The sequence below is a fragment of the Choloepus didactylus genome, chromosome 13 (genome assembly GCF_015220235.1).
Source record: "Choloepus didactylus isolate mChoDid1 chromosome 13, mChoDid1.pri, whole genome shotgun sequence".
Classification (NCBI taxonomy): domain Eukaryota; kingdom Metazoa; phylum Chordata; class Mammalia; order Pilosa; family Megalonychidae; genus Choloepus; species Choloepus didactylus.
Genome location: NC_051319.1, coordinates 5,827,392 through 5,852,381, shown reverse-complemented (window position 1 = coordinate 5,852,381; position 24,990 = coordinate 5,827,392). Strand labels below are relative to the sequence as shown.

The following is a 24,990-nucleotide window of genomic DNA, read 5'->3' as shown; positions in this document are numbered from 1 at the left end:
TCTGACAATTCTTATTGATATGCCTTTTTGCCATACTGACAAATTTGTAAAATGACATAGTTTTCATTGTAACTTTCAAGACAGCAGCTGAAGTAAAGGAAGCCCTCAGATATACATCCATAGCTTCGATTGGGTTTTCTAACTGCTGGCCCACAGTTATTACTCAAACCCACTCTTAGTACCTGAGCCAAATCCGTTTCTGTCTATGGACCAATACTAGATGCTTAAAAAGCAAAAAAATTGATAGAATTATGCTATTTAAAAATTTTTTTCCCAAATAAATTTTTAAATAATAAAAGGAATCATGAATCATGTTTTTTCCATGTGTTAGATACCATTGCCAACAGCATCCTCTTTCACATTCAGTTGAGCAACATTTATACCAGGTCATAGCCCAGAATTTACAAATAGGAGATCAACTCTGGATGGAAAGAAAAGTAATATGATTAACCTAAAGACACCTGAAGCGAGCCGAAACGTACTCAGAATTCTACTAACCTCAACACACAATCTAAACCCTCAGGAACCATAGCTATTAGGATATGACTATTAGGGATGAATTCATTCTTGAGAGCATATTCTAGAAGACATGAAATATGAGGAAGAGATTTATTTAGCTTTGTGAGCCTTTACTTTACACAGTAATAATATACTCTTGGCACAGGAAGACCTTATTAAATTTCATAAATTGCTCTAATAAGGCAAATCTTTAGGTTGATTTTATGAGGTTTCAGATGTTAAGTTTGAGAAAGTTACTGGTTATTAGGATTTACATACATGATCACAATCAAAACGGTAATATAACCAAAAGAACATAGCATTTTAAAACACCCACCAAAAATAATTGCAATTTCTAGTCACATATTCCTATGCTATATTCATTTTGAACTCCTATTTCCATTTTATACTCTTCACAGTTTTTCTGAATATAGGTTACAAATAATAATCTTTTGAGTTATCTCCTCCATGTCAATACCACAATGTCACCTGTTTCACCTTGGCCATATTTTTATCCTTTAGAGTATTACATGCTTAAGCCAATTATACTCCAGTAACCTTGTCGATGTAAAAACATTAAAGAATTAAGAACAAATAATGGAGTCACTGTTTCACTGATCCTAATCAGCAGCAATTCTGCCTGATAAATTGTATCCATTCTAAACAGCACCTGAAGGAAAAGTGAAATTAGGGGAAACCTATGATATTTTTCCAGACATTGTGTGCTTTTAATAGTTCAACAGTGGTAAAACTTGTTAAGAGTAAATTTTAGGCTAGCATTTAAAAATGTATATTTTAATAATTGTAAAGCTTATAAATTTAGATAAGCTTGGGAGAAGCTGAACAAGATACATAAATTAGGAAATACAAGTGTCCATCTAAATTTTCCTTCATTTTTTACAGAATATTTTATTAAAGTTGTTTAATGTACAATAGCTCATTTGTCATTTGGAAGTCCCTTACTGTAAAGAGAATTCTTTTGTCTGATGATAAACAGCAGCCTTGTCAGTGATTATTCTGGACTCCACGCTGAAAAATAAAAAATAAAGCAGGATTAGGTGTAAATTTATATACAGGAAATATTTCATGGCCACTATACAAATCTATACAGTTTGAAGCAAATGATCTTTAATGTTTTCAAAACAATTCAGGTTTTTATGAAAGCTCTTTTCAATTTTTATAAACTTTTCAGATCTGCAAGGGACTCAGGATTGACTCAGATCAGTGATTCTCAAACTTCTTGGTCTCAAAACTCCTTTATATTCTGAAAAATTATTGAGGACCCAAGGAGCTTTTTTTCATGTGGTTATACTGATATTTACCATATTAGAAATTAAAACTAAGAAATTAAAATCATTTACAAATATCAATAATAAACTCATTATATATATTAACATAAATGTATTTTTGTGAAAAACAATTTTCAATGACAAAGAAATATGACAGAGTAACTCTTTAAATTTTTTCTAATCTCTTTAAGATTTGGCTTTAATAGAAGCTGGATTCTCATATATGCTTCTGTAAGCCATCTGTTGCCATATGTTGTTTTGGTTAAAGTACGTGAAGAAAATCCGGCCTCAGCTGGACATGTAGTTGGAAAAAGGAGGAATATTTTAATAGCCTTTTTAGGTAATTGTGGACATTATTCTTTAACAACTATGTCAAAATTGGGCAAATGGTAGTTTCTTAAATGTTAGTTGCTCTGTGGAATCAGAAGGCATTTCCATGAACTTTATACTAATACCTTAAAATCCTTCAGTCTATCATGTGCCTATGGATTTTAATGTACCAAAATTTTAATTTTTGCTAGAAAGCTCAAATTTTATCATTGGTACTTATTGTCATTTCTTTTCTTAAGGTAACAGACTGAATTTGTTTATGACAAAACATCTGCTAGTATCCAAGTATGAACAGCCATAGCTTGTCAACCTTTATTTCAAGTAAAAATGGCATTCCATTAAAAAAAAGCAGCTAATTTAGCTTACAGCTCAATCACACAAGTGCTTCTCCTTGAGACTAACATGGTACTTTGGTATGTAGCAGAAATGCTTTATGCATACTTGTCATTTCATCACAGAGAAAATTAAAATGATGTGCTCAATGGTTGAGATTTAATAAAATAATTTGTACTGCTTCATCAAGGTTACTCTTAAGTGAAGCTGTTTTTTGTTTGTTTTAGTTTGTTTATGTTTTTGTTTTTGGCAATTGTGTAGTGGTGAAAAACACACTGACTCCTAGTACATCTGGTGGTTGCTGCCTTGGTTCTTGCTAACTTCACCAGCAGTTTTACCACACTGGTTGTGCACAATTAGTGCAAATGTCAACACAGTGAAAAGGCAAATAACATGTTAGTATTTAATGAAATAGTTTTGGCCTTGTGGATTGCCTGAATCTTGGGGACCACCAGAGGTGTGCAGACTACCCTTTGAGAACTGATGGTCTAGATCATCTCTTGCTGCCTTTACAACTGGAACAAGTAGAAGCTTTACTCAGCGCAGTATTCTTAAAATGTTATATCCTTGCCTTTTATGTACTATAGCATTCTGGATGCTTTTGAGTAACTGATGGGTAGATCAGCCTAAGTGGGTAAAACATAAATTTTAGAATGCTTTGAAAACAGTGACATGCAAAACTAAAGTGCTACCAAATAGGTTATCTGCAGTTTAATGTATTGATATGGTGGCTCTATAATTACTAGGCTGGTTATTGGCAAGAAATGGCTGTGCTAAAAACAAATTTAATTCTTTATCTTGGTACCAAAACTGAAGAATCCTTAGGTCCTACTCTTATTTATTTTATGCATTTAGCATGAAGGCATTTTTTCCTTCTATAAATGGAGTACCTCCTTCTTCCAAATAATGGAATTTTTATAGTTTGAAATGTACATTTAGGAGTTTTCAGGTTCTTAACTTTTCTCCCCCATTATAAAAGTCTTAGGTACTCATTGTTAAAAAAAAAAAAAAAAAATCAACTCTATGGAAATGGATAATACTAATTCTATCCAAGTAGAATTCAAGTCAAATCTCTCTTCCATTTACACTTATAGTCAGTCCCTTAAAACTCAGAGCACTTACTGTCAATATCACTCTTTTGACAATTCACATCTCTTCTATTACCTAATATTATTTAAATATTCTTGTCTATCTTTTTTCTCCATCTCGATTCTAAACACCTTGAAGTCAGGGACCACATCTTGCTTCTCCTTTGTATTCTATACAGCGCTTAGTACACTACTGATAGTAGAAATAATATAAAATTCAGTTAGAGGTTCATGCCATAGAGGTATATTCCTGACTTGTTGCCATCCATCATCTGCAACTGCCCTCCTGAGCCATCATGTCTCTATTGTACACACCTCCATCTAGTCTGTCATTATAGTCTCAATCTCTCCTCTTATATGCACACCTTTCTCTTATACGGGTTCCCTTTCTGAATTCCCTATGCATACATATGCTTTAAAGTATAACACAGTTAATCCCACACAATACATAACAAAAGTTTTGTGTAAACACAGCTTTTGCTCCTGTCTCTCCCAAAGAGTACTGCAACATATTTACAGTCATGGTTCCCTTACTCTTCAACACTTTTCTCACTTTTGCTCCTCCAGTTTCACAATCATAGACACACCTAATCACCAGTTCTGTCCTTAGTGCAAGTATAAGAGGTCCACTTGATTTTATACTATTTGAGGGTAAGCATCTTGGATTGTTTTTTCTTTTTGTCTTCAGTGCCTAGTACATACTATATATTCAACCAATATCTGCTAATTGAATGAATGAGGATTTATAAAGCTGAATACGCCTAATTTAAGATACATCTTTAATGCTGTTACCTATCCTTCTACTTAGATTTTTAAATTTTTAGCTACTAATTCTGGGGTCCTTATTTTGACTTTCTTTTTAAAACAGTGAATTTAATCCAGACTACTATTATTCTCTTGTACATTTGGCAATGAATATGGCCCTGTAGAAGAGGTCAAAAATTCAAATGTTTAAAGGTGCTAGGAAGGTGTGGGGATTTGGAGTAATGTACCCCAGAAAAACATGTTCTTAACCTTAATCCATTTCTGTGGGTGTGAAACCATTGTAAATAGCACCTTTGGATGAGATTACATCACTTAAGGTATGGCCTAAATGAATCAGGGTGGGTCTTAATCTATTACTGGATGCCTTATAGAGAAGGCCACAGAGAGAAAAGCCACAGGAAGAGCAAGAAAGCAGAAGTCAATGGAACCAAGAGGAAAAAGGAGAAAACATCACCTTGTGTGTTGCCATATGACAGAAAAGTCAAGGACCAAAGACAGCGGGAAGCCAGCCCCAGAATGCCACAGTCTTTGGGGAGAAAGCATTGCCTTGCTGATGCCTCTATTTTGGACTTCCAGCTTTAAAACCATAAGCCAATAAATTCCCACAGTTTAAGCCAACCCATGGCATGGTATCTGTTTTAGCAGCCAAGAAACTAACATAGAAGCTAACAAATGAGCACAGGTGACTGGGTGGGAAGGGGTAAACTAATGAGTACATGCCCTATTTACTCAGCTTCAGCTAACTGCTGCCAAGAGGAATAATTGACCCAACATAGCCAGATCTTTTGATGTTTTTCAGAGAAGTCAGAAATTCTTATTTTATATCAATTCTCCCCATTTTTAAATGTGGTCAATTATTCAGTTTTTTTAAAGCACCTTGCAGGCCAAACACAAATATGTGTGTAGGCTGAATCTGGCCTGTGCTGCCAGTTTACAGCCTCTGTTCTATAGCTTCTGAATGTCTATCTGGCTGTCATCATTAGTATTTCTTGGCCTCCAGTTTTGAAATTTATATTTACCTGTTTTTACTTCTACACATATATGTCATCATGCACATTTACTGAGGGCTCCAACTATGGTCTGTTTCTCACAGTCCCGGCCTATCTGATCATCTCTGTCTTATGGCCACACCTTGACAAGACAATGGAAGAGCATGTTAATTGGCATATAAAATTCCAAAAGCGAAAAATGTTATGGGTTTGCACAATCAGGTGATAAAGACCAACAACATACTTGGATAAATTCGATTTCTTCTTGAGACATAGGTTTCCTTCTGTATTTCTGAGGTAATGATTTTATTATTTCTACAGTATCTGGAGGACCCTGATGCATCAGCAAATCTGGTGATTTACTTCCCATAGCATGCTGTGAAATTGCAGAAGAGTGAGATGGTATTCCTGCTGATCTCAAAGCTTCTGATACTGAAATTAAAAAAAAAAAAAAGTAATTAGAGAAAGTTTTCAGGTGTCTTAAAATACTGTTTTAAGTTATCTACTACTGAATAATTAAGTCATTCTTTAAATTATAATTCAGTATTAGAGGTAAGTATTTGTAGAGTAAATACCTGAGTTGGGTGGCTATACATAATTTCATAAAGTTCTTTTAAAACAAATGAGGTAATTTTAAATTAAGTGAATTACTAAATTGCAAAACAATTTTGTAAAATAATAAAACTTATAGTTAGTGGGCTTCAACCCATTATGGGAAACCTACATTACTTAAATTTTTGTCATATAAGCCCTCACAGGACAATGCATATTGTAGTTTCCAGGTAATATCTTACAATAAGAATGTTGGTAAATGTAAATGAGGATAGTTTTCTCAATATGTTAATATTTGTCACCTATATCTTAATGCTTCAATAGTAGTTACAATAAACTAAAAGTATCACTATATAATTTGTTAAATTCTCCCCAAATTAAAGATCAAGTGTCTTATAATAAAGAGGGACAGACAATTTGATAAAAATAAGGGGCCAGATAAAAAGAAAACCCTTCCAGATCTTGTCCCATTAATTTATAGTTCCATTGCTTTAAAGTAAATAATTGCTAAGGACTAAGGCAATCCAAGAAATATTTATTTATTGAATGAATAGATGAGTGAGTGAATGAAGAAAAGAACGTAGGCTAGGAAAGAAATATAGAAACAGTCATTATTCCTCATGATCTATGCAGATGTAAGCAGAGAAGAACTTCTTAAAGGTTATGAGAGAAGAAAGGAAGAACAGAAATTCCCCTATAGGCCCCCCTGAGGAGCTGGGGGAAAGTGCGGAAGTGTTCCTCACCTGGACTGATGTTGATGTTGTCACAAACATTAGGACTGGTGGTTTGATGTGCTGAGCCCTCTGTCATGGGACTTGCCCTTATGAAGCTCATTACTGCAAAGGAGAGGCTGAACTTGCATATAATTGTGCCTAAGAGTCTCTCCCTGAGTACCTCTTTGTTGCTCAGATGTGGCTCCCTCTCTTTCTAACTGAGCCACCTCGGCAGGTGATCTCACTGCCCTCCCCCCTAAGTGGGACCTGACTTCCAGGAGTGTAAATCTCCCTGGCAACGCAGGATATGACTCCCAGGGATGAATCTGGACCCAGCATCGTGGGATTGAGAATATCTTCTTGATCAAAAGAGGGATGGATGCTAAATGAGATGAAATAGTTTCAATGGCTGAGAGATTTCAAATGCAGTTGAGAGGTCATGCTGGTGGACTATATAGATAACACCTCTTAGGATTTAATGTCTTAGAATAGCTAGAAGTAAATACCTGGAACTATCAAACTCCAACCCAGCAGTCTGGACTCCTGAAGACCACTGTATAACAATGTAGATTACAAGGGGTGACAGTGTGATTGTGAAAACCTTGTGGATCATACTCCCTTTATCTAGTGTATGGATGGATGAGTAGAAAAATGGGGACAAAAACTAAATGAAAAATATGGTGGGATGGGGGGGCGATTTGGGTGTTCTTTTTTACTTGTATTTTTTATTCTTATTCTAGTTCTTTCTGATGTAAGGAAAATTTTCAGAAATAGATTGTGGTGATGAATGCATAACTATATGATCGTCCTGTGAACAGTTGATTATACACCATGGATGACTGTATGGTATGTGAATATATTTCAATAAAACTGAATTTAATTAAAAATAAATAAATAAATAAACTAATTAATGTCCTAAAGGGCAATAAAATCTTAACCTTTGAGTTATCTTTACTACCAAAACAAACAAACAAACAAAAACTCCCCTCTATAATAAACAGTATTGCTAAAAACTTCAAAGACATCGACTGTTGAGTCACTACCTTATTAAAATGGGGATTAAGAAAAGTTAATGTCTACTTGCATGCTACCTAAAGTACCATTTTGATCTAAGCTACAAAAGTATACCTGATTTTTAAAATGAAAAGTATTGTCTATTAGCATATTTGTTTATAAATATGCATGCACACATTTAAAAAAAAATCTAAATGAAGTACAACTTACCATTGAGCTTAGGGTTGTCTCTTCTGTCAGGGAACCTTATTAATGGAGTATGTGGCTTGACTACCTAAAGGAAAAATAAAATGCATGAAAAAAAAAAAAGATGAGGCACTAAAACCATCTCATGTTAACTATAAAAGAAACAAATTTCCTGAACCTCCTAAACAGGGACCTTAATGAAAACAAAATACTTGGTATTTGACAGCAACTTTAAATTCCCCACTCTGTAAAGCTGGTCTGTGAATTAGTTACATGTTTTTCTGCCGCTCACAATAACTTTACATTACACGTCACATTTTTCTGTGCTATCAATTGACCTCAAAATAACTCTGTGAAGAAAATAACACAGATTTCATATTTCATGACTTACATATCACCCCACTGACTGATAAAGCTTATTTAGATTTTATCAGTTTTACATGCACTGATGTGTGTGTATAGTTCTATGCAATTTTGGTTTCATTTTTTACATTAAAATATCAGATCCAATTGAATTTTATCCTTGTATATGGTGTGAGCAATAGACCTGGTTTTCTTTTTCCATATAGCTATGCAGTTGAACCTACAACTCATTAAAGTGTCCTTTTACTCCACTGATTCGAGATGCTACCTTTTAGTGTATGCTAAATTTCCACATATACCTTCAACTATTTCCGGATTTTATACTCTGTCTATTCATGCATTAATACATGTTTTAATAACACAGATTACGTTTTAATATCTGATAGGGCAAGTCCCCCTCTTTCTCACAGCCCTTCATGTGAGTATGTGGCTTCATGCACAGATGCTTTTGGGAAATTTTTGATTGCTTATTCTTCCAAATAAACTTTATAATCAATTTGTCTAGCTCCAGAAAAAAGCCTAATTATATTTTTATTATGGTTCAGGTAATTAAATTAATGTAGAGAGAACTGACATCTTCATAATGTTAAATCTTAGTATTAAAAATATGGTACGTCTACCAATTTGTTCAAGCCTTCTTTAGTGATTTTCAGGAGATAGTTTTTCCTCATATAGGTTGTGTACACTTATTTCTTCTTAAGTTTATGATGATTTATTTATTTATATATATTATTTGTAAGTGGGGTTTTCGCTTCCATTCTCTCATCTGACTTTTTTATACATGAATGATACAATTATTTTATATCCTACTATTTTACTAAGGTCTCTTGTTTACATGCATACAGAAATCATTTTCCCTCTTCCTTTCCAAGTGTTAAACTTTTAATTGTTTTCTTTTTAAATGTGTTTGCTGATACTTCCGATACAATATTAAACAATAGCGGAAAATTGGGCATCCTTATATTGTTCTTAATTTTACTGGGGAAGTCATTTAAAGAATTTTATATCAATTCTTATTTGATTAGGTTTTTAACATGAATAGGTACAGAGTATTTCACATGCCTTTTCTGTTCTCTTTTGGTTTATGTTGTTCTTTTTCTAGATTTTTGAGTTGGACATTAATTCATTTATTTTCATTTTCATTATGCTAAGTATTTGTTGCAATGAATTTTCTTCTGATCATTGCTTTAGATGTGGTGTTTTCTTACTGTTGTGTTCAACACATTTTACAATTTCATTTTTTTTTCCCAAGCATGTGGTGATTTTTATTAAGAATAACTTTGGTTCTAAGAATTCCACCCTCAATTCTATAATACTTCCTGTTAAAAACAATTATACAAGAGCAAATACAAAAAGTATTAAATTATGAAAACAAATCCATTAAGACTCCCTTTATATATATATATATATATATATATATATATATATATATATATATAATATACACTCAAACAAGTCAAGATTTTTCAGAGTAAAAGAATAAAGTCAACTGTTTTAGCTTAGAAAGCAATGCTACTTTACTGCTTGTAAACTATAAAACGCTGAACTATTTTAAGAAAGGCATAGAGTGGAAAATGGAGCCAGTTTTGTCAAAAAGTGGCTCAAAGCACAAAACTACTCAGCTGTTCAAGAATCCTGGGGATAGGAATGTCCTTTCAGGCATGAGGGGGACTGACTGCCTTTTTGAACTTCAGCTTGCTCAACCAGACCACTGCACAGCTTCTCTGTGCTCCCACTGCTCACTCATAAAACATCACTTCACGCTATTTACAAGTCTTCTTTTGGCTAGACCTTGTATTTCTAACTACAAATAATTCTGCAGTTATGTGTGGGAAAAATGTGGAACACTTAACGAATTTGCATGTCATCCTTGCACAGAGACCATGCTAATTTTCTCTGTATTGTTCCAATTTTAGTATAGGCGCTGCCAAAGCGAGCACTTTACAATTTCATTTTGTTTTCCCATTGACTGAAGCACTGTTTAATAGCATTTTTCAAAATATCCAGGTGGAAGGGCCAGTTTCTTTTTTTTAACTTTTGTTATTAATTTCTGATTTTATTGCCTCTTAGAGAATGCAGTTTGTTTTATTTGTATTTCTTTTTTTGGATTATGTTAGTGTTTTCTTTGGAGTCTAATATGTGATAAATTTTTATGAATGTTCCATATGCACTTGAAAAGTAGAGATATTCTTTTTTATCATGTTGCAATGTTCATATTATCTATAAGATCAATCTTATCTTCTTTAGATCTTCTATATCCTTAATTTTTTGTTTAATTGATCTATCTTCTACAGGTGTGAAGTCTCCTTTAAAAATGTTTTTATTAATTTCTCCTTGTATTTCCTATAGTTTCTGTTTTATGAAAGAATTCACTGAGTACTTCAATACAAAGATCCCAACAATTTCTTAACTGTAAATTATAGCTGCCTCTGTCTTTTTTAGAGCTTTTTGGTCTGAATTCTACCTTATTTGACTTCTGCTTTTTTATTTTCATTTGTCTGACAGAGCTTCATCTATCCTTTTATTTGTTTTGGTGTCTTTTTTTAAAATTGTGAACCATAACCTATATACGTAACAGTGATAACTTTCAAAGTATGATTTCACAAGTACAGAGCAAATCTCAAAGAATGTCATGGGTTACAGTTCTACAACTTTAGCCATTTCCATTATTGTAAAATTTAACATCTATAAAGAAAGATGTCATCTCTCGATGTACAGCTCAACAAGCACTCATATAGGTAATTTCAAATATTGTTGTGGGTTACAGCTCCACAATTTCAGTTCTTTCCTTATTACATAATACAAGGTATACACAGAAAGGTGAAGACCTTCAAGGCACAATTCAATAAGCAGCTATAGATCAAATCCCAAAGGATGCTATAGGCAACAGTTCCACCATGTCATTTACCTCCTTCCAGCCATTCCAACACCTCAGCATCCAAATATTTATATATATAATTATATAAAGTTTCAGTATACATAGACCTTTGTTCAATCTTATCTTATTTGTTGCCACCCCTTCCTCTAACTTAATCTCTTTCTCTATCTTCAGGGGTGTCTAGGCAGTGAGCACCCTAACTTGTTCATATGGAAAAGGGTGTTGATGGTATGGGGAAGGGGACCTCATGTGACAGTTGATCTTAAAACGGCTGTTGCCTCTGGGTTTTAGGACTTGAAAGATATAGAAACACTCTGGTGGATTTAACTTTCTGAAAGATAAAACTTAGTGAGTGTATCTTTTATAGAATCTCAGGTAGGGACCTAGGATTTGAGGACTACTTTTGGTATGGGCATGGCTTACTGTGGCCATTTGGGATGTTGTTCCAGTTTGCTAATGCTGCCATTATGCAAAATACCAGAAATGGATTGGCTTTTATAAAGGAGTTTATTTGGCTACAAAGTTACAGTCTTAAGACCATTAAGTGTCCAAGGTAAGGCATCAACAGGTGTTCTAGTTTGCTAATGCTGCCAGAATGCAAAACACCAGAGATAGATTGGCTTTTATAAAAGGGGGTTTATTTGGTTACACAGTTACAGTCTTAAGGCCATAAAGTGTCCAAGGTAACACATCAACAATAGGGTACCTTCACTGGAGGATGGCCAATGGTGTCCAGAAAACCTCTGTTAGCTGGGAAGGCACGTGGCTGGCTTCTACACCAAAGTTCTGGTTTCAAAATGGCTTTCTCCCAGGACATTCCTCTCTAGGCTGCAGTTCTTCAAAAATGTTACTCTTAGTTGCTCTTCAGGTGTTTGTCCTCTCTTAGCTTCTCCAGAGCAAGAGTCTGCCTTCAACAGCCATCTTCAAACTGTCTCTCATCTGCAGCTACTTTCTAAGCTTCTGTGCATTCTTCAAAGTATCCCTCTTGGTTGTAGCTCCTCTTCAAAATGTCACTCTCAGCTGCACCAAGTTCTTCTGTTTGTCAGCTCATTTATGTGGCTCCACTGATTTAATGTAGACCCACCCTGAATGGGTGGAGTGACACCTCCATGGAAATTATCCAATCAGAGTCATCACCCACAGTTGGATGGGGTGCATCTCCACGGAAACACTCAAAGAATTACAACATAATCAACACTGATAGGTCTGCCCACACAAGATTAATCAAAGAAAATGGTGTTTTGTGGGACATAACACATTCAAACCAGCACAGCAGGGTACCTTCACTGAAGAACACTGATGGTGTCTGGAAAACCTGTTAGCTGGGAAGAAACATTGCTGGCATTTGCTTGCTCCTAGGTTGCATTTCAAAATGGTGTTCTCCAAAATGTCTCTCTAAGCTGCAGAAGCGAGCTCCTTTTGTCTGTGTGCTCTTATAGGACTCCAGTGATTTAATTAAGACCCACACTGAGTGGGCGGGGCCATACTCAATGGCAATAATCTAATCAAAGGTATTACCCACAGCTGAGTGGGTCACCTCTCCATGGAAACAACCTAATCCAAAGATTCCAACCTAATCAACACTAATACATTTGCCCCCACAAGACTTCACTAAAGAACATGGTGTCTGGGGGGACATAATACATCCAAACTGGCACAGATGTCTAGCTGGCACTTGCATAAGAAAAATCTCCAGTATAGCCTCTCAAAACTATTTGGGATCTCTCAGCCACTGTGACCTCAGCTTGTTACCTTTTATTTTCCCCCTTTGGTCAAGTAGGCATTTTCAATCCCTCGCTGCCAGGGCCAGGCTCATTCCTGAGAATCATGTCCCATGTAGCCAGGGAGATTCATTCCCCTGGGAGTCATGTCCCTCATGGTGGGGGGAGGTTAGTGAATTTATTTGCCAAGTTGGGCTTAGAGAGAAAAAGGCCACATCTCAGCAACAAAGAGGTTCCCTGGAGGTGCTTCTTTGGCATAATTATAGGAGGGCTCAGTCTCCTATTTACAATCCTAAATTTCATACAAACAAGCCTCAAGTAAAGGGCTTGATTTATTAAGTAGTGGGTTCCTATTTCACTTAATATATATTCTATCCCAACTAAACAGTCAGTTTCTTACATTATCTTCTCTTAGTTGTACAATCATCATCACTTTCAACTTTAAACAATTATCATAACATAATACATCCCAGAGCTCTTAATAGCTGCCAATTATTCATCCCTAATATTAGTGTAGAGTTGGTAAGGTATTCCTATTATACATAGTCATTAACATGTAATGGGTGGTTTTTCCATACCACTCCATTTTTAGCCCTCTGCTATCCTTTTATTTTTAATCTTTCTAAATATATTTGTTTTAGGTGTGCCTCATACATATAGCATATTATTGAATTTTTATTGGTTAGCCAATCTGAAAATATTTTTTGTAGGGGTTAAGTGCATTTATATTTATGGATACAACCCACAGGATTGGTCTTAATTCTCTCATATCATTTTATGATCATTTAAATAAAAACCCATCACCATTTGATAATTTTCTTTCATTTGTGAGGGGATATTTTTGGTATTTAGGAAGATTTGTATCTTGTATAATGTTTATGTTTATATTAATACCTTTAGATAATAGGATTAGTCACTTCTTTTTGAGATACTATCTGTTGGTTTGTTATTATGAGAAATAACAAAATCCTTTATTATTGCTGTATACTGTTCTATTTTATGAATCTAAAATTTGTTCATCCTGCTAATAGACATCTGGATTGTTTCTACTTTGACAGCTATTATGAATAAAGCTGCTGTGAACATTTTTAAACAAGTCATATCATGGGTATATACACTCATCTCTCTTGGGTGTGAATCTAGGAGTATAAATTCCTGGGTGATAGGTAGGCATATGTTTAACTTTATTAGAAACAGACCAACAGTTTTTCAAAGGGGATGTACCATTTTATATTCCTACTAGCAATGTATCAGTATTTCAGGTGGTTCACATTCTCATCAACACTTGGTATTGTCAGTCTTTTAAATTGTAGTCATTTTGTTGGTTGTGCAGTGGTAGTACCTCCTGGTTTTAACTTGCATTTTTCTGGTGAGTACCAGTGATCATATTTTCTCAGGCTTATTGCTTACTTAGATATCTTCTTTTGTGGAGTACCCATTCAAGTCATTTACCCATTTTAAATTGGGTTATATATTATGGTCACCTTTGTCAGATGAACATGTTACAAGTATGTTCTGCCTGTCCTCACAGAATCTTTAGTAAGTGTCAGTAACTATCCACTGAACTGAATAAGTGAGGATCATTCATTGCATTGGAACCAAAGACTGGGATCTAGGATTATCATTCAGACAGAAACAACTGCAGGAAAAAGTCATTTAAGACATGTACTGTGCAAAGGGATATGTATGTCTCATATCAAAGTTATAAGGTTAATTAAAAAAATATGCTTTCAAGGTTTAAAAAAGATCATGGAAACCAAACACAAAAGTGGAGGTTGTGGCCATGTAGATACCAATTTTATCTCTCCTATTTCAGCTACAGACCAGTCGGAGAAGCATATACAGAAACTAACAAGTTAGTAGCTGATGTCAAAAAAGTTCCTCTAGCTGCTTAATAAACTCAGAAAATACAGTCGTGGGAAATTAACATTAAAATATATACTAAAGATAAACTTAGGTAATATCCTTTTTCTCTTTTCTTCCCACCCAGCTTGTAGCTAAACGCCTGGAGGGATTGGGGAGAACAAGCCCCGGGGGAGAACGCATTCCGTGGGTCCGGTTCTCTGGTCATTCCCAAGACCTTGAAGGGACACTGGGTCAGATTCAGGGTTCCTTCCTTCCTCTTCCCGCTACCTTGTTCCTCCCGATTGGCTGAAAAAGGGACATCGCAGACAACACTAAGCGGCAATTGGCCGTGGCAGCTCAGCCCGTCTTCAGACTCGAAAGCGGGATAAGGAGATCCTACTAGAGGGTCCAGGGACGCCGAAGCGGCTATGTGCCTACCTGCCGAGCACCTTCGCGACCGGGCCAAAACCCTCAGCTCCGGACACCGGCTCACTGCCGGGGCCAACAATTCAATTCAGGAGCCAACAATTCAAGGTCCAACTGTCACAGAACCCCAAGCGCTGCCGCTGGCCCTACTGAGGGCCGCGGTCACCGCGCTGCCATCGCCATCGCCTTTACTCCCCAGCACCTTTGCTGTAGTCGGCACCATCCCTATTGCCCAAAGTGCGGAAAGGTGACCGAATCTCTTTACCTGAACGACTCTGCTAGCAGACGCCATCTTGCTGCCCATCATGACCCCCGACTAAGCTGCAGCTTCCGGGGCGCGGGTGAGCCTGGATAACAGGATAGTGGACGGCTGGTGGTGGGGCGGGACTTGCCTCTGACATCACTGAGGAGGCGCGAGCCGCCGCTAGGCCTTTGCTGTGTCGCTAGCCCCACCCCGCTCCGCCCTCTTCCCCCCAAGGAACTGACCCATGTGTTTCACGGTTGTTTCGTTTTAGAGAATGTTGGGATTATTTTGTCCTACTTATTAGCCTGTGAATGATATAGGACAATTTCTCCTCTAGAAGGCCAGTTTCTAATTTTCGTATAGTCCGAAATTTAATCTGAAACCAAATAAGTAATAAAAGCCCTTGTGGCATCCTAAAACGGAAATTCTCCTTAAAACTTGAGAGTTGGCAGCAAGCTTAGAAGAAGCAGTCGGTTCTTGATAAATGCAAGGCCAACTTGGTTATTGGCATTACTTGATTTCGAGTTGTTTCTGTTTCGAGTACCATTACTCCTGTTAGTGAACTACTGCCTCTGCTTCAAGTTTAAGAGAACGCGTAAGTTCAAGTTTTTCTAGAAAGTTGTATCTTGAAACCTAAGCCACTCATCTCTCTTCCTCCAAAAGTTACATTGTTTTATAGTAAATATTAATGTTTACATCGATTTTTAATATGCAATATGTTGTGGTCATTTAACATGACCTTGTAGGTAATTCTTTTTAAGCTTTTGCAAATACAGTGACCAATCTTCCAATCTTTTTGATGATACAGGCTAATGGTTTCTATATCTGGGTTGCTTTGTAGATATACAAATTACCGAGTCCATATATAGGCCATTCTGATTCCATATGTCTGTGGAGGAGCCCAGAAATCTATTTTTAAAAAAGCAAGCAGTTCACAGAAAAAGAAATACAATTGACTCTTCAAAAAATTAAAAGACATTCAACCTCATTATAAGGAAATTTTGAACTACACTGGAACACTATTTTCATCCATAAATTGGCAAAAAAAACCACTATGTTGTGGGGGGGCTATGTGGAAAGAGACACTTAGATGGTTGATGGGAGTAAAAGATAAGAATACGACCTCTATGGAGGGCAATTTGGTAATTTTTAAATGCAAAATTACTATTAACTTAATCTTTTACCTGGCATTCATACTTATGTGAATTTATGCTGCAGACACACTACACACATTTGAAATGACATAGGAATGAGATTTATTGCAGCATTGTTTGCTTCAGCAAAAAAATAGAAATTACAAGTTTTCATAAAGAAGAGATTGGCTACACATATTATATCCACACAAAGTAATACTATATAACTTAAAAATTTTTTAAAGAATGAGGAATAGCAGACTTAGAGAGATACAGAAGCTAATGAAGGGGGAATGATAAACTAATATGTAGAGAGATGATAATGAGGGTGAACCTAAAGGTATGGGAATGGACACGGGTGATGATTTTTCATTAATGGGATTATAAGTATCAGTGCCACAATGAAGGTGAACTTGATTGAAAGTGGTTGTTTAAAGGCATGTATCCCAAAGATTACCATTACAGATATAAATGTTTACATGACATACTTCTAAGGTATGACACTGGTACAATGAGTTAACAGGGTGGTATATGAAAAAACTACCCATTACATATTATAGACTGTATTTATTTAATAGGAATACCTTACCAGTATTATAATACTAGGGATGAATAATTAGGAGCTGATAAGAGCTTTGGGATTTTTTGTGTTATGATTGTTTAAAATTGAGAGTCATGATGATTGTAAAAAAAAAAAAAAAAAAAAAGAATAAGGAAGCTCTCTATGTATAATATGGACAGCTCTCCTGGATATAGGTTAAATGAAAAAAGCGAGGTGCAGAAGAACGTATGTAGTGTGTTACTTTTTGTGTACGAGTGTATTAGTTTCCTACAGCTGCCATAACAAATTACCACAAACTGGGTGGCTTAAAACAACAGAAATTCATCCTTTCATAGTTCTGGAGGCTAGAAATCTGAAATCAAGTTCTTGGCAAGGTTTCTTTCTTCTTAGGGGCTCAGAGGGCACGTTTCATGCTTCTCTCCTAGCTTCTGCTGATTGCTAACAATCCTTGGTGTTTCTTGGTTTGTGGCAGCACGACTCCAAGGTTTGCCTCCATCTTCACATGCCATTCTCCTCTCTGCATCTGTGCCCTGACTTCCCTTTTCTCACAAGGACACCAGTCATTGGATTAGAAACCACCCTAATCTTAACTTGATTACAATTGCAAAGACTCTATTTCCAAATAGTCACGTTCACAGGTTCCAGGGATCATGTCTTCCACATATCTATGGGGGATGGGGTGGGGTGGGGGTGGGAGACAGTTCAACCCATAAGTTTGACCTCTCCCTTCCTCCCATCAATTCATATCATTCTTATGTGCAAAATATATTCGCCCCATCCCAACATCCCCAAAAGCTTTAACCCATTCCAGCATCAACTCTTAAATCCAAAATCTCATCTGAACATAATCAATTCAAAAAGTCCCAAATCTCATTTTCTAAATCATCTAAATCAGGTATGGGTGAACCTCCAGGTATGGTCCCTCCTGGGGCAAAATTCCTTTCCATCTGTGGACCCGTGAGCCCTTGGAAACAAGTTGGTGGATCTGGCATCAGGATAAACATGCCTATTCCAAAACAGAGAAATTAGAAGGAAAAAAAGGGGTCACAGTTCCTAAGCAAGTCCGCTAGGGCAAATTCCATTAGGTTTCAAGGGCTGAGAATAATTCCGTGGCTAGTTCTTCACTCTTTTACTGTCAGTCTTTGCCAGGAGAGTAGAGCTCCCACTGAACTTTTTAGTGGTACTGGTGCCATTTTACCAGGGCATTCCTGATGGCTTTGGTGAATGGTGTGTACTCCTGGGCTTCTTATGGAACATAATCCTCTGATGGGTCTTCTGGTCTCAGAAAATATATCCAGTCCAGCATGCCCACTTCCTTGAACATTTTAATTTCTTCCTTCACCATCTGCCATGGCAATTTAGGCATCTCAACATAGCTCAGTGTGGGATGCTTTCTCAGGGCTTGAAAAAGCCACCCAAATGGTGGGGTCCTTGCCAGAGTATGAAATCCTGTATCCCAAGGGAGGCCTCCACGTAAATCATCCCTCCTTATCCATTCTTACATTATGGCTCTTTTGATAAAGCATCCTCCAAATTGCTTCCTCTCCCTTTTATCTTTCACAGGCATTACCTCTCCATAAACCTTTTGCACTCTTAACTCTGTCTCAGCATCTGCTTCCTGATGTTGGTCAGGAGTGGTCAGAGGAAACAGCTCACCCCCTGGCTGGCCTCACTCACCCCTGGCTGGCAATGAGGACCTGGTAATATATGGAGCATGGATAATCACTGGCACAAGGTGGCATCCCAATTGCTGAAACTTTCACCAGTGATAAATTACTCTCCAATTTGCAGTTGGAGAGTAATGCCCTAGTCAGTGTGATACAGGCATTTGAAAAAGAAGGGGCTGGGTGGCCAATACATACAAGGACAATGGAACTGGCTGGTTGTTACTAAATTGCATTGATGTTCTGCTGACGGAAAATGAAAAGCTGAGATTACTGAATGAATAATTGAAAACTGTAAGACCCTGGCACATGGGATGAGGACATCTGGGTGGATGCCTACAAAGATTTTGCCTCTCCAGATTCCTCTGAATTCTCAGAGTCTGTAGAGATGGCTCATCTTCCTGTATTAAACGCTAGCACCTTCCCTCCTGCCCTCCCCTTAACTCCCCCCGACACCACACACATACTCGTAGGAATCCTCTACTAAAGACCTCTACCCAGTAAGAGAATAAAGGAGATCTTCAGGTTCTAACCCCACCTCCTTTCCTGAGTTCTAGGCTGATTAACTACAGTCCCCCCATTCCAGGGAAGGAAGGAAAGGGATGAAGGTCCTTAAGGAGCTGCAAGAATTAGCTAGCATATACTGCCAGGACGGGGAATATCTGTAGAACTTGATTTTGAGGATGATAATGGAAAAGGGAGAATTTCCCAATGGGCAAAGTGAAGAACCATGGATGAAGAGCTACTTCCAGGGAGCAGGACCAGGGTCTAATCAAAGAGCATTCCCTGTCCCCTAAGAAGGGGAACCACCTATCGTTTGCCAAGCATTATCTGAGAATTTGCTACAGTCCTGTTTCACTGTTTGCTGGATGTGTGAGGGGATATAACTTGTCTTTTTAATTCAGTGGTCTCCACATCAAGAAGAGTCACATTGGATCTCATGTGGCTATCATGATATCCTGAACTCTGAAACTAAGATCATGATTGGATGACAGCCCACCTTCCTTGGGGAGGGGTATATTTTACATGCAGAAGGAAAGTGAATTATTTATGACCAAAACAGCAGCCTGTGCTGGACTGTATTCTTTTCAGCAAATATCCATTCTTTTTCCCCATCCCTAAACCTAGCACTCCCCAACACTCTGCTGTGGGAGAGGTATACTTCTCTGCCCCAGTGATGTTGGACTTGGTCAATGGAATAGGATGGACATAATATACACCTTTACCAAGAATTGGCTTTAAACGTGCTTGGGTGATTTCACTTGGCCTCATAAGCTCCTGTCCTCTGCCATAAGAACATCTTTTATATAGTGGCTGCTCCCTTAGTCTGGGTCTGGGATGAGCAGCTGACCACACAGACCCAAGAGTGAGGAATAAAATGTTTGTTATAAGCCACTGAAATTTGGGGTTGTAATTCAGCATGACTGCAACAAAGCTGATTAATACAATTTCTTTCTCAGATTTGGGCTTTAAGAGGGAATCATAGGACAATAAAACCTCAGGAAAATGGAATAGAAAAAGCTTTTCAGATGATGTTAATTATTGGTTGGGTTGAGATTCACTGATGTAATGTGTATCTATGATACGCACTGTGTAATACTGTCACTGGATCAGGAAGGCATTCTTCAATATGTTTTTCTATAAGAAAAATATGGAGTAGAAAAATAGGGGAAGGAAACAAACAGACAAAGGTACCCAGTGTTCTTTTTTACTTCAATTGCTCTTTTTCACTCTAATTATTATTCTTGTTATTTTTGTGTGTGTGCTAATGAAGGTGTCAGGGATTGATTTAGGTGATGAATGTACAACTATGTAATGGTACTGTGAACAATCGAAAGTGCGATTTGTTTTGTATGTCTGCGTGGTATGTGAATATATCTCAATAAAATGAAGATAAAAAAAAATACTTAGAATGCCTGAAAAAAAAAAAAGAAAAGAAAAGAAAAAGAAAAATATGACTTGCTTTCCAAAAATGTATGTAGAAATGTTTTATACTGTAGAATGTAGGGGACCTAGAGATACCAATTAGTGGAGGGGGAATGATAATCTATTAAGAACAGATAAACTATGGAGGGTAATCTCAATGTTATGGGAATGCTCAGGAATGATTATGGTTTGTAAACTTTCTTGGATATAGTAAGATCATGTTGGAAGCAATAGAGTTATTTTAGGTTTTTTTTTTCTCTTATTCCTTTGTTTTCTTAGGGGTTGTTAATTTTCTTGGGGTATGGTAGGAACATGTTGGAAGCAATGTAGTTATTTTAGATTATTTGTTTTTCTTACTCCTCTGTTTGGACATGGTTTATTAATTTTCTTGGGGTATGGTAGGAACATATTGGAAGCAAAGTAGTTATTTTAGGTTATTTGTTTTCCTTAATCCATTGCTTTGTTTGAAATGTTGTGGGGTTTTTTTGGTTGTTGTTTGCCTGTTTGTTTTTAATTTTTTGATAAACAAAGTTAAAAAATTGAAAAAAAAATCAGTAGAAAATGGGAGTAAAAACTAAATGACAAATAGGGTGGGATGGGGGGATGGTTTGGGTATTCTCTTTTCACTTTTATTTTTTATTCTTATTCTGATTCTTTCTGATGTAAGGAAAATGTTCAGAAATAGATTGTGGTGATGAACGCATAACTATATGATCATACTGTGAACAGTTGACTGTATACCATGGATGACTGTATGGTTTGTGAATATATTTCAATAAAACTGAATTTAAAAAAAAAAAATGTATGTAGACAATTTCTAAGAATACACTGTGGCAAAAATAATAGAACTATACATAAATTATGATTTACCAAAATAAATGAAGTAAAACTAAAAATGTTCCAAAGAAAAGAAGAATTCAAGTTTAATAACTGAATAAACCGAATTCAAGTTTGGCCAAATCTATTTTTCTGTTCTTAATCTAAATAGATTTCAAATGCTATGATCTACTGCATGCATCTCTTCAAGACTGAAGTCCTTCTGAAACAGAATGTTGAAAACACTACATTGTCTATAAAAATGATAAACAGCTTCAAATTAAGAAAGAGTTCAAATTAGTTTTCCAAAAATGAAATGGGATGCTGTAAAAAGTTGCAAGTTCCTTTTTTTAATCAGTAAGACAGAGTTAAGGTTTATTCCCTTTTTAAAAAACTTATAATTGTAATGCTTGCTAAATACAGAAATACAATAAGAAAAAAGTCACTCACAATCTCACCACATGCAATCACAACTGTTAACACTTTGGATTGATTTTCTAATATTTTTACTAGACAAACAAATGCACAGAAGTATTCCAAACAAGAGTTGAGACTGCAAGGAATGTTGTTAAAAATTTTCTACAAAACACTGTAAAGCGGGACCAGACATCTTTCAGAACACTTCCAAGGCTAAGATTTTTGGATTCTTTTAGAACATGTCAGTCACTTTAATTATTATATTTAAAACAATAGATTCTATGTTATAGTATTAAGTCAGGCTAAAAAAAAAGAAAAAGAAAAAAGTCAGTATTAGAATAGTTCCAAAAACCCTGAAAATACATTTCACTTTGCTGTTTAAATGATATATCAAAGATAAAAACAAACAAACAAAAATGCCAAAATAGGTTCTTATTAGATCATGGATAGATTCTTCTCAAGTTGCAGAACAGTTTCCTTCAAGGCAGAATCTTCTGCCCAATTGACTTTACTCCCCAAAATGAGGTTCTGTAATTTAATAACAATAACAAAAGATTAAAATTATAAGTACTTGTAATAAATTCTCATTACCACTTCCAGTAAGCCTTTAGCCTTGATCTGCATAATGTCAGGAAATATTTAAGGTGTTACGATAATTTTCAATGCCTCATCGGTTTCTAAATATATTTTTTACTTGTTAAGAAAACTTGTAGTGCCATTCTAGATTACAGGAAAAAGACTGCAGCTGTAGTTCAGAGTTCATTTTACATTTCTCTTATGAAAAACAATAATTTAAACTTAAGTAAAAGAAGAGCTTAGTCTTTAGCTCTTGTAAATATTCATGACCGTGAAAAAGGTTAAGAATGTTTTTGTGGTAGGCTATAGAAAAATGATCATGGTTACAATTACTGAAAATTCTAGTCGTTATTTTTTGAAAAATTAAGGCTCAATGATACTGAGTTGCTAATTGACATACTGTTAAATCAGATTTTAGTATATATATGTTATGTTGTTATATAGCAAAATATTTAAAATTTTGGTCTATTATTAGGCACATTGCTATAAATGAATGAAAATGCTAATGTATATAAATTTAGACATTTACAAAGGCATGCGTTAGCAAGCATTCAAGTATGACAGACCCTTAAGGGCTGATCTTAAGAAAAAAGAAAGCCCCTAACATTGGGCAAAACTGTGTTCTATTTAACAAAGCAATGAGTTTGTTAAATTAAAATTAACACTAATTTATAGGACATTAATAAAAATTAAGAAATATAGAATAATAGAAATTTCAAAATAGCATAAAGAACATGTGCCAAAGAAAAAGTAAAATGATTCTATATTCATGATGCAATCCTCCTCCTGAGGTTATCCTAGGGGTTTGGTCATTCCTAATCCAATCACCCACTGCTGCTTAAAGTAGCTATAAAATCTGGGGAAGAATGTCTTATGGTAAGATAAAAGACCTCATATTTTACAAGTCATCATTTGCTTTAAACATAATAGGCAGTCTTTAACGGTAAACCTTACATAATCGAAAATTGGTAATTTAAGTATTTCATCTCAAGAGTTTCAGAGACATGTTACAATTTAAAAAGTAATAAAAGAAAATCTCAGAATAAAAAAGTACATAAAATATTTAAATTGACATCATAATAACATTTACCGAGAACTTACCTGGACCACACACTATGATAAACAATCTAATATGGATTATCTTTAGTTCTCACAACCACTCTTTCAAAACAAAGAAACTCATGCTTAGAAGAGTTAAATAATTTGCTCAAAGTTGGAGTCAGGATCTTAACCCTAGATTCCCACTCCCATTTCTTCTTTCCCCCCATTGCTCACAATTTGGAGTTGAATACTCTCCTCCATTATACCACACTGCCTCCACAGAGCTGCTAAAATCATTCCACTTATAAATACCCATGCCTAACCATAATGAAAGATCAAGACGTTAAAGTGTTAGATATACATGAATTCCAATGATATGTAAACACACTAATATTTAGTACTGAATTATTTTATCAAGATGAAAGACTTAAGAACATCCATAACTGAAAGTAAGTCTATGCTGGAATAGCACCAATCATTTTTAAAAATGTCCTTATTTATATAAATTTTACCTGAAACACATGTTGAATAACTGTAGTAATCTGGATCTCCAACTGAAGGTTTTGTTGTATGGTCTTTATCTTGTCTGAATTTTCCATACTGTCCAAATCATCTTTTTGTTTGTTCTTTTCAGTCTGTATTTCTAAAAGTTTACTTTCTGAAGCTTGTTTTAATTCTATTAGGTTAAAAATAAAACAATATATTACATATGACAACTCTACAAAGAATCTTGAAAAATTATGAAGTAGAACATTTTCTGGTTATTTTAGTTAAGAGAAAATTTTTAATAAACTGCAATTTAGGTTGCAGTTCTATTATGATACCTGGAAATAAATTCTCTGATGCAAAAATACCATATTTTAATATTATAGTTTTCAACACCCACAAATGAAATGTTCAAAATATTTATGTATGACAATGACAGCTGTCTCCAAATGTCTGAAATGGAATTAGGTCAAAGAGGCTTATTCTGGGTTGTCAAAGAATAGACAAGATATATAAATATAAGGAAATGATTATCCCATTTAATTAAGAAAAATGGTTCATATACTAGGAAAAATTTTAATGAAAAGTAACATGACCTTCTCTAGAGGTAAACACCATCAACCAATTTTCTATTTCTTGGAATATTCTAAAAAGCAAATTATTCAAAAATATAAATGGGTGTGTCTCATGAGCAGTTCCTTAAAACTAATGTATTACAAGTAGGTGGGTGTAACTAACAGCAATGATATGAAGGTGTGATTGTGGCTGAAAGGGAAAGTTTAAGATCATGTACGTCACTGGAAGGAAAGCCAGAAGATCGTATGGGACTGTATAAGATAGTGAAACCTTTTCAGGATGAAAATGGTCTATAACTGATTGTGGTGATGAACGCACAACTTTGTGAATATACTAGAAGACACTGTACACTTTAGATGAATTGTATGGTATGTGAATTTATCTCGATAAAATTGCTTTTTAAAAAAAAGTAGGTGGGACATTGATCTAATGTGAAAACATCAAGGAACATTATAATGCTTTTGTCCAGATGGGAAAAAAAGAAAAAGAATCAACTAGGGATTCCTTAAAATAAGTCTTAACAGGCCTCTCCCATAAAGATTCTGATTGAGTGGAACTG

At 35.6% G+C, this 24,990-nt stretch overlaps 2 protein-coding genes and 1 non-coding gene across 5 annotated transcripts in view; all 3 read right to left on the bottom strand.

The window, feature by feature from the left end:
• Window positions 1-572: 572 nt before the first annotated feature.
• MRPS36 (mitochondrial ribosomal protein S36) lies at window positions 573-15,389 on the bottom strand. 2 transcript variants are annotated; one of them, XR_005211485.1, is made up of 5 exons: window positions 15,256-15,389; window positions 7,782-7,845; window positions 5,537-5,724; window positions 5,323-5,434; window positions 573-1,527 (listed from the first exon to the last, which is right to left on the bottom strand). XR_005211485.1 is itself a non-coding variant. In XM_037802197.1 (4 exons), exons 1-4 carry the CDS (start codon window positions 15,295-15,297, stop codon window positions 1,504-1,506), a joined length of 318 nt encoding a protein of 105 aa, XP_037658125.1. In that variant the 5' UTR covers window positions 15,298-15,389; the 3' UTR covers window positions 575-1,503. The 2 variants fall into 2 exon arrangements, 1 of the variants encoding a protein (XP_037658125.1); XM_037802197.1 differs by lacking the exon at window positions 5,323-5,434 and having other exon boundaries at window positions 575-1,527.
• LOC119508625 lies at window positions 9,954-10,060 on the bottom strand. Its single transcript, XR_005211527.1, has one exon. It is a non-coding gene; the product is annotated as a U6 spliceosomal RNA (small nuclear RNA).
• A 6,276-nt stretch (window positions 15,390-21,665) lies between the features above and the next one.
• The window catches only part of CENPH (centromere protein H), a 44,586-nt gene continuing 41,261 nt past the window's right edge, over window positions 21,666-24,990 (bottom strand). For both annotated transcript variants that reach the window (XM_037801441.1, XM_037801442.1), the window contains exons 8-9: window positions 23,882-24,045; window positions 21,666-22,280 (exon numbers count right to left, since the gene is read on the bottom strand). In XM_037801441.1, the coding sequence (XP_037657369.1) occupies window positions 22,188-22,280; window positions 23,882-24,045 (257 nt within the window). In that variant the 3' untranslated portion in view covers window positions 21,666-22,187. The remainder of the gene's footprint in view (window positions 22,281-23,881; window positions 24,046-24,990) is intronic.

Coding starts and splice junctions, on each gene's coding strand:
- MRPS36 (XM_037802197.1), bottom strand. CDS start 15,297: ATGATGGGCAGCAAGATGGCGTCTGCTAGCAGAGTCGTTCAG. Junction 7,846..15,255: donor CTGCTAGCAGAGTCGTTCAG/GTAAAGAGATTC, acceptor TTTTTCCTTTAG/GTAGTCAAGCCACATACTCC. Junction 1,528..5,536: donor AAGAAATCGAATTTATCCAA/GTATGTTGTTGG, acceptor TTTATTTTTCAG/CGTGGAGTCCAGAATAATCA.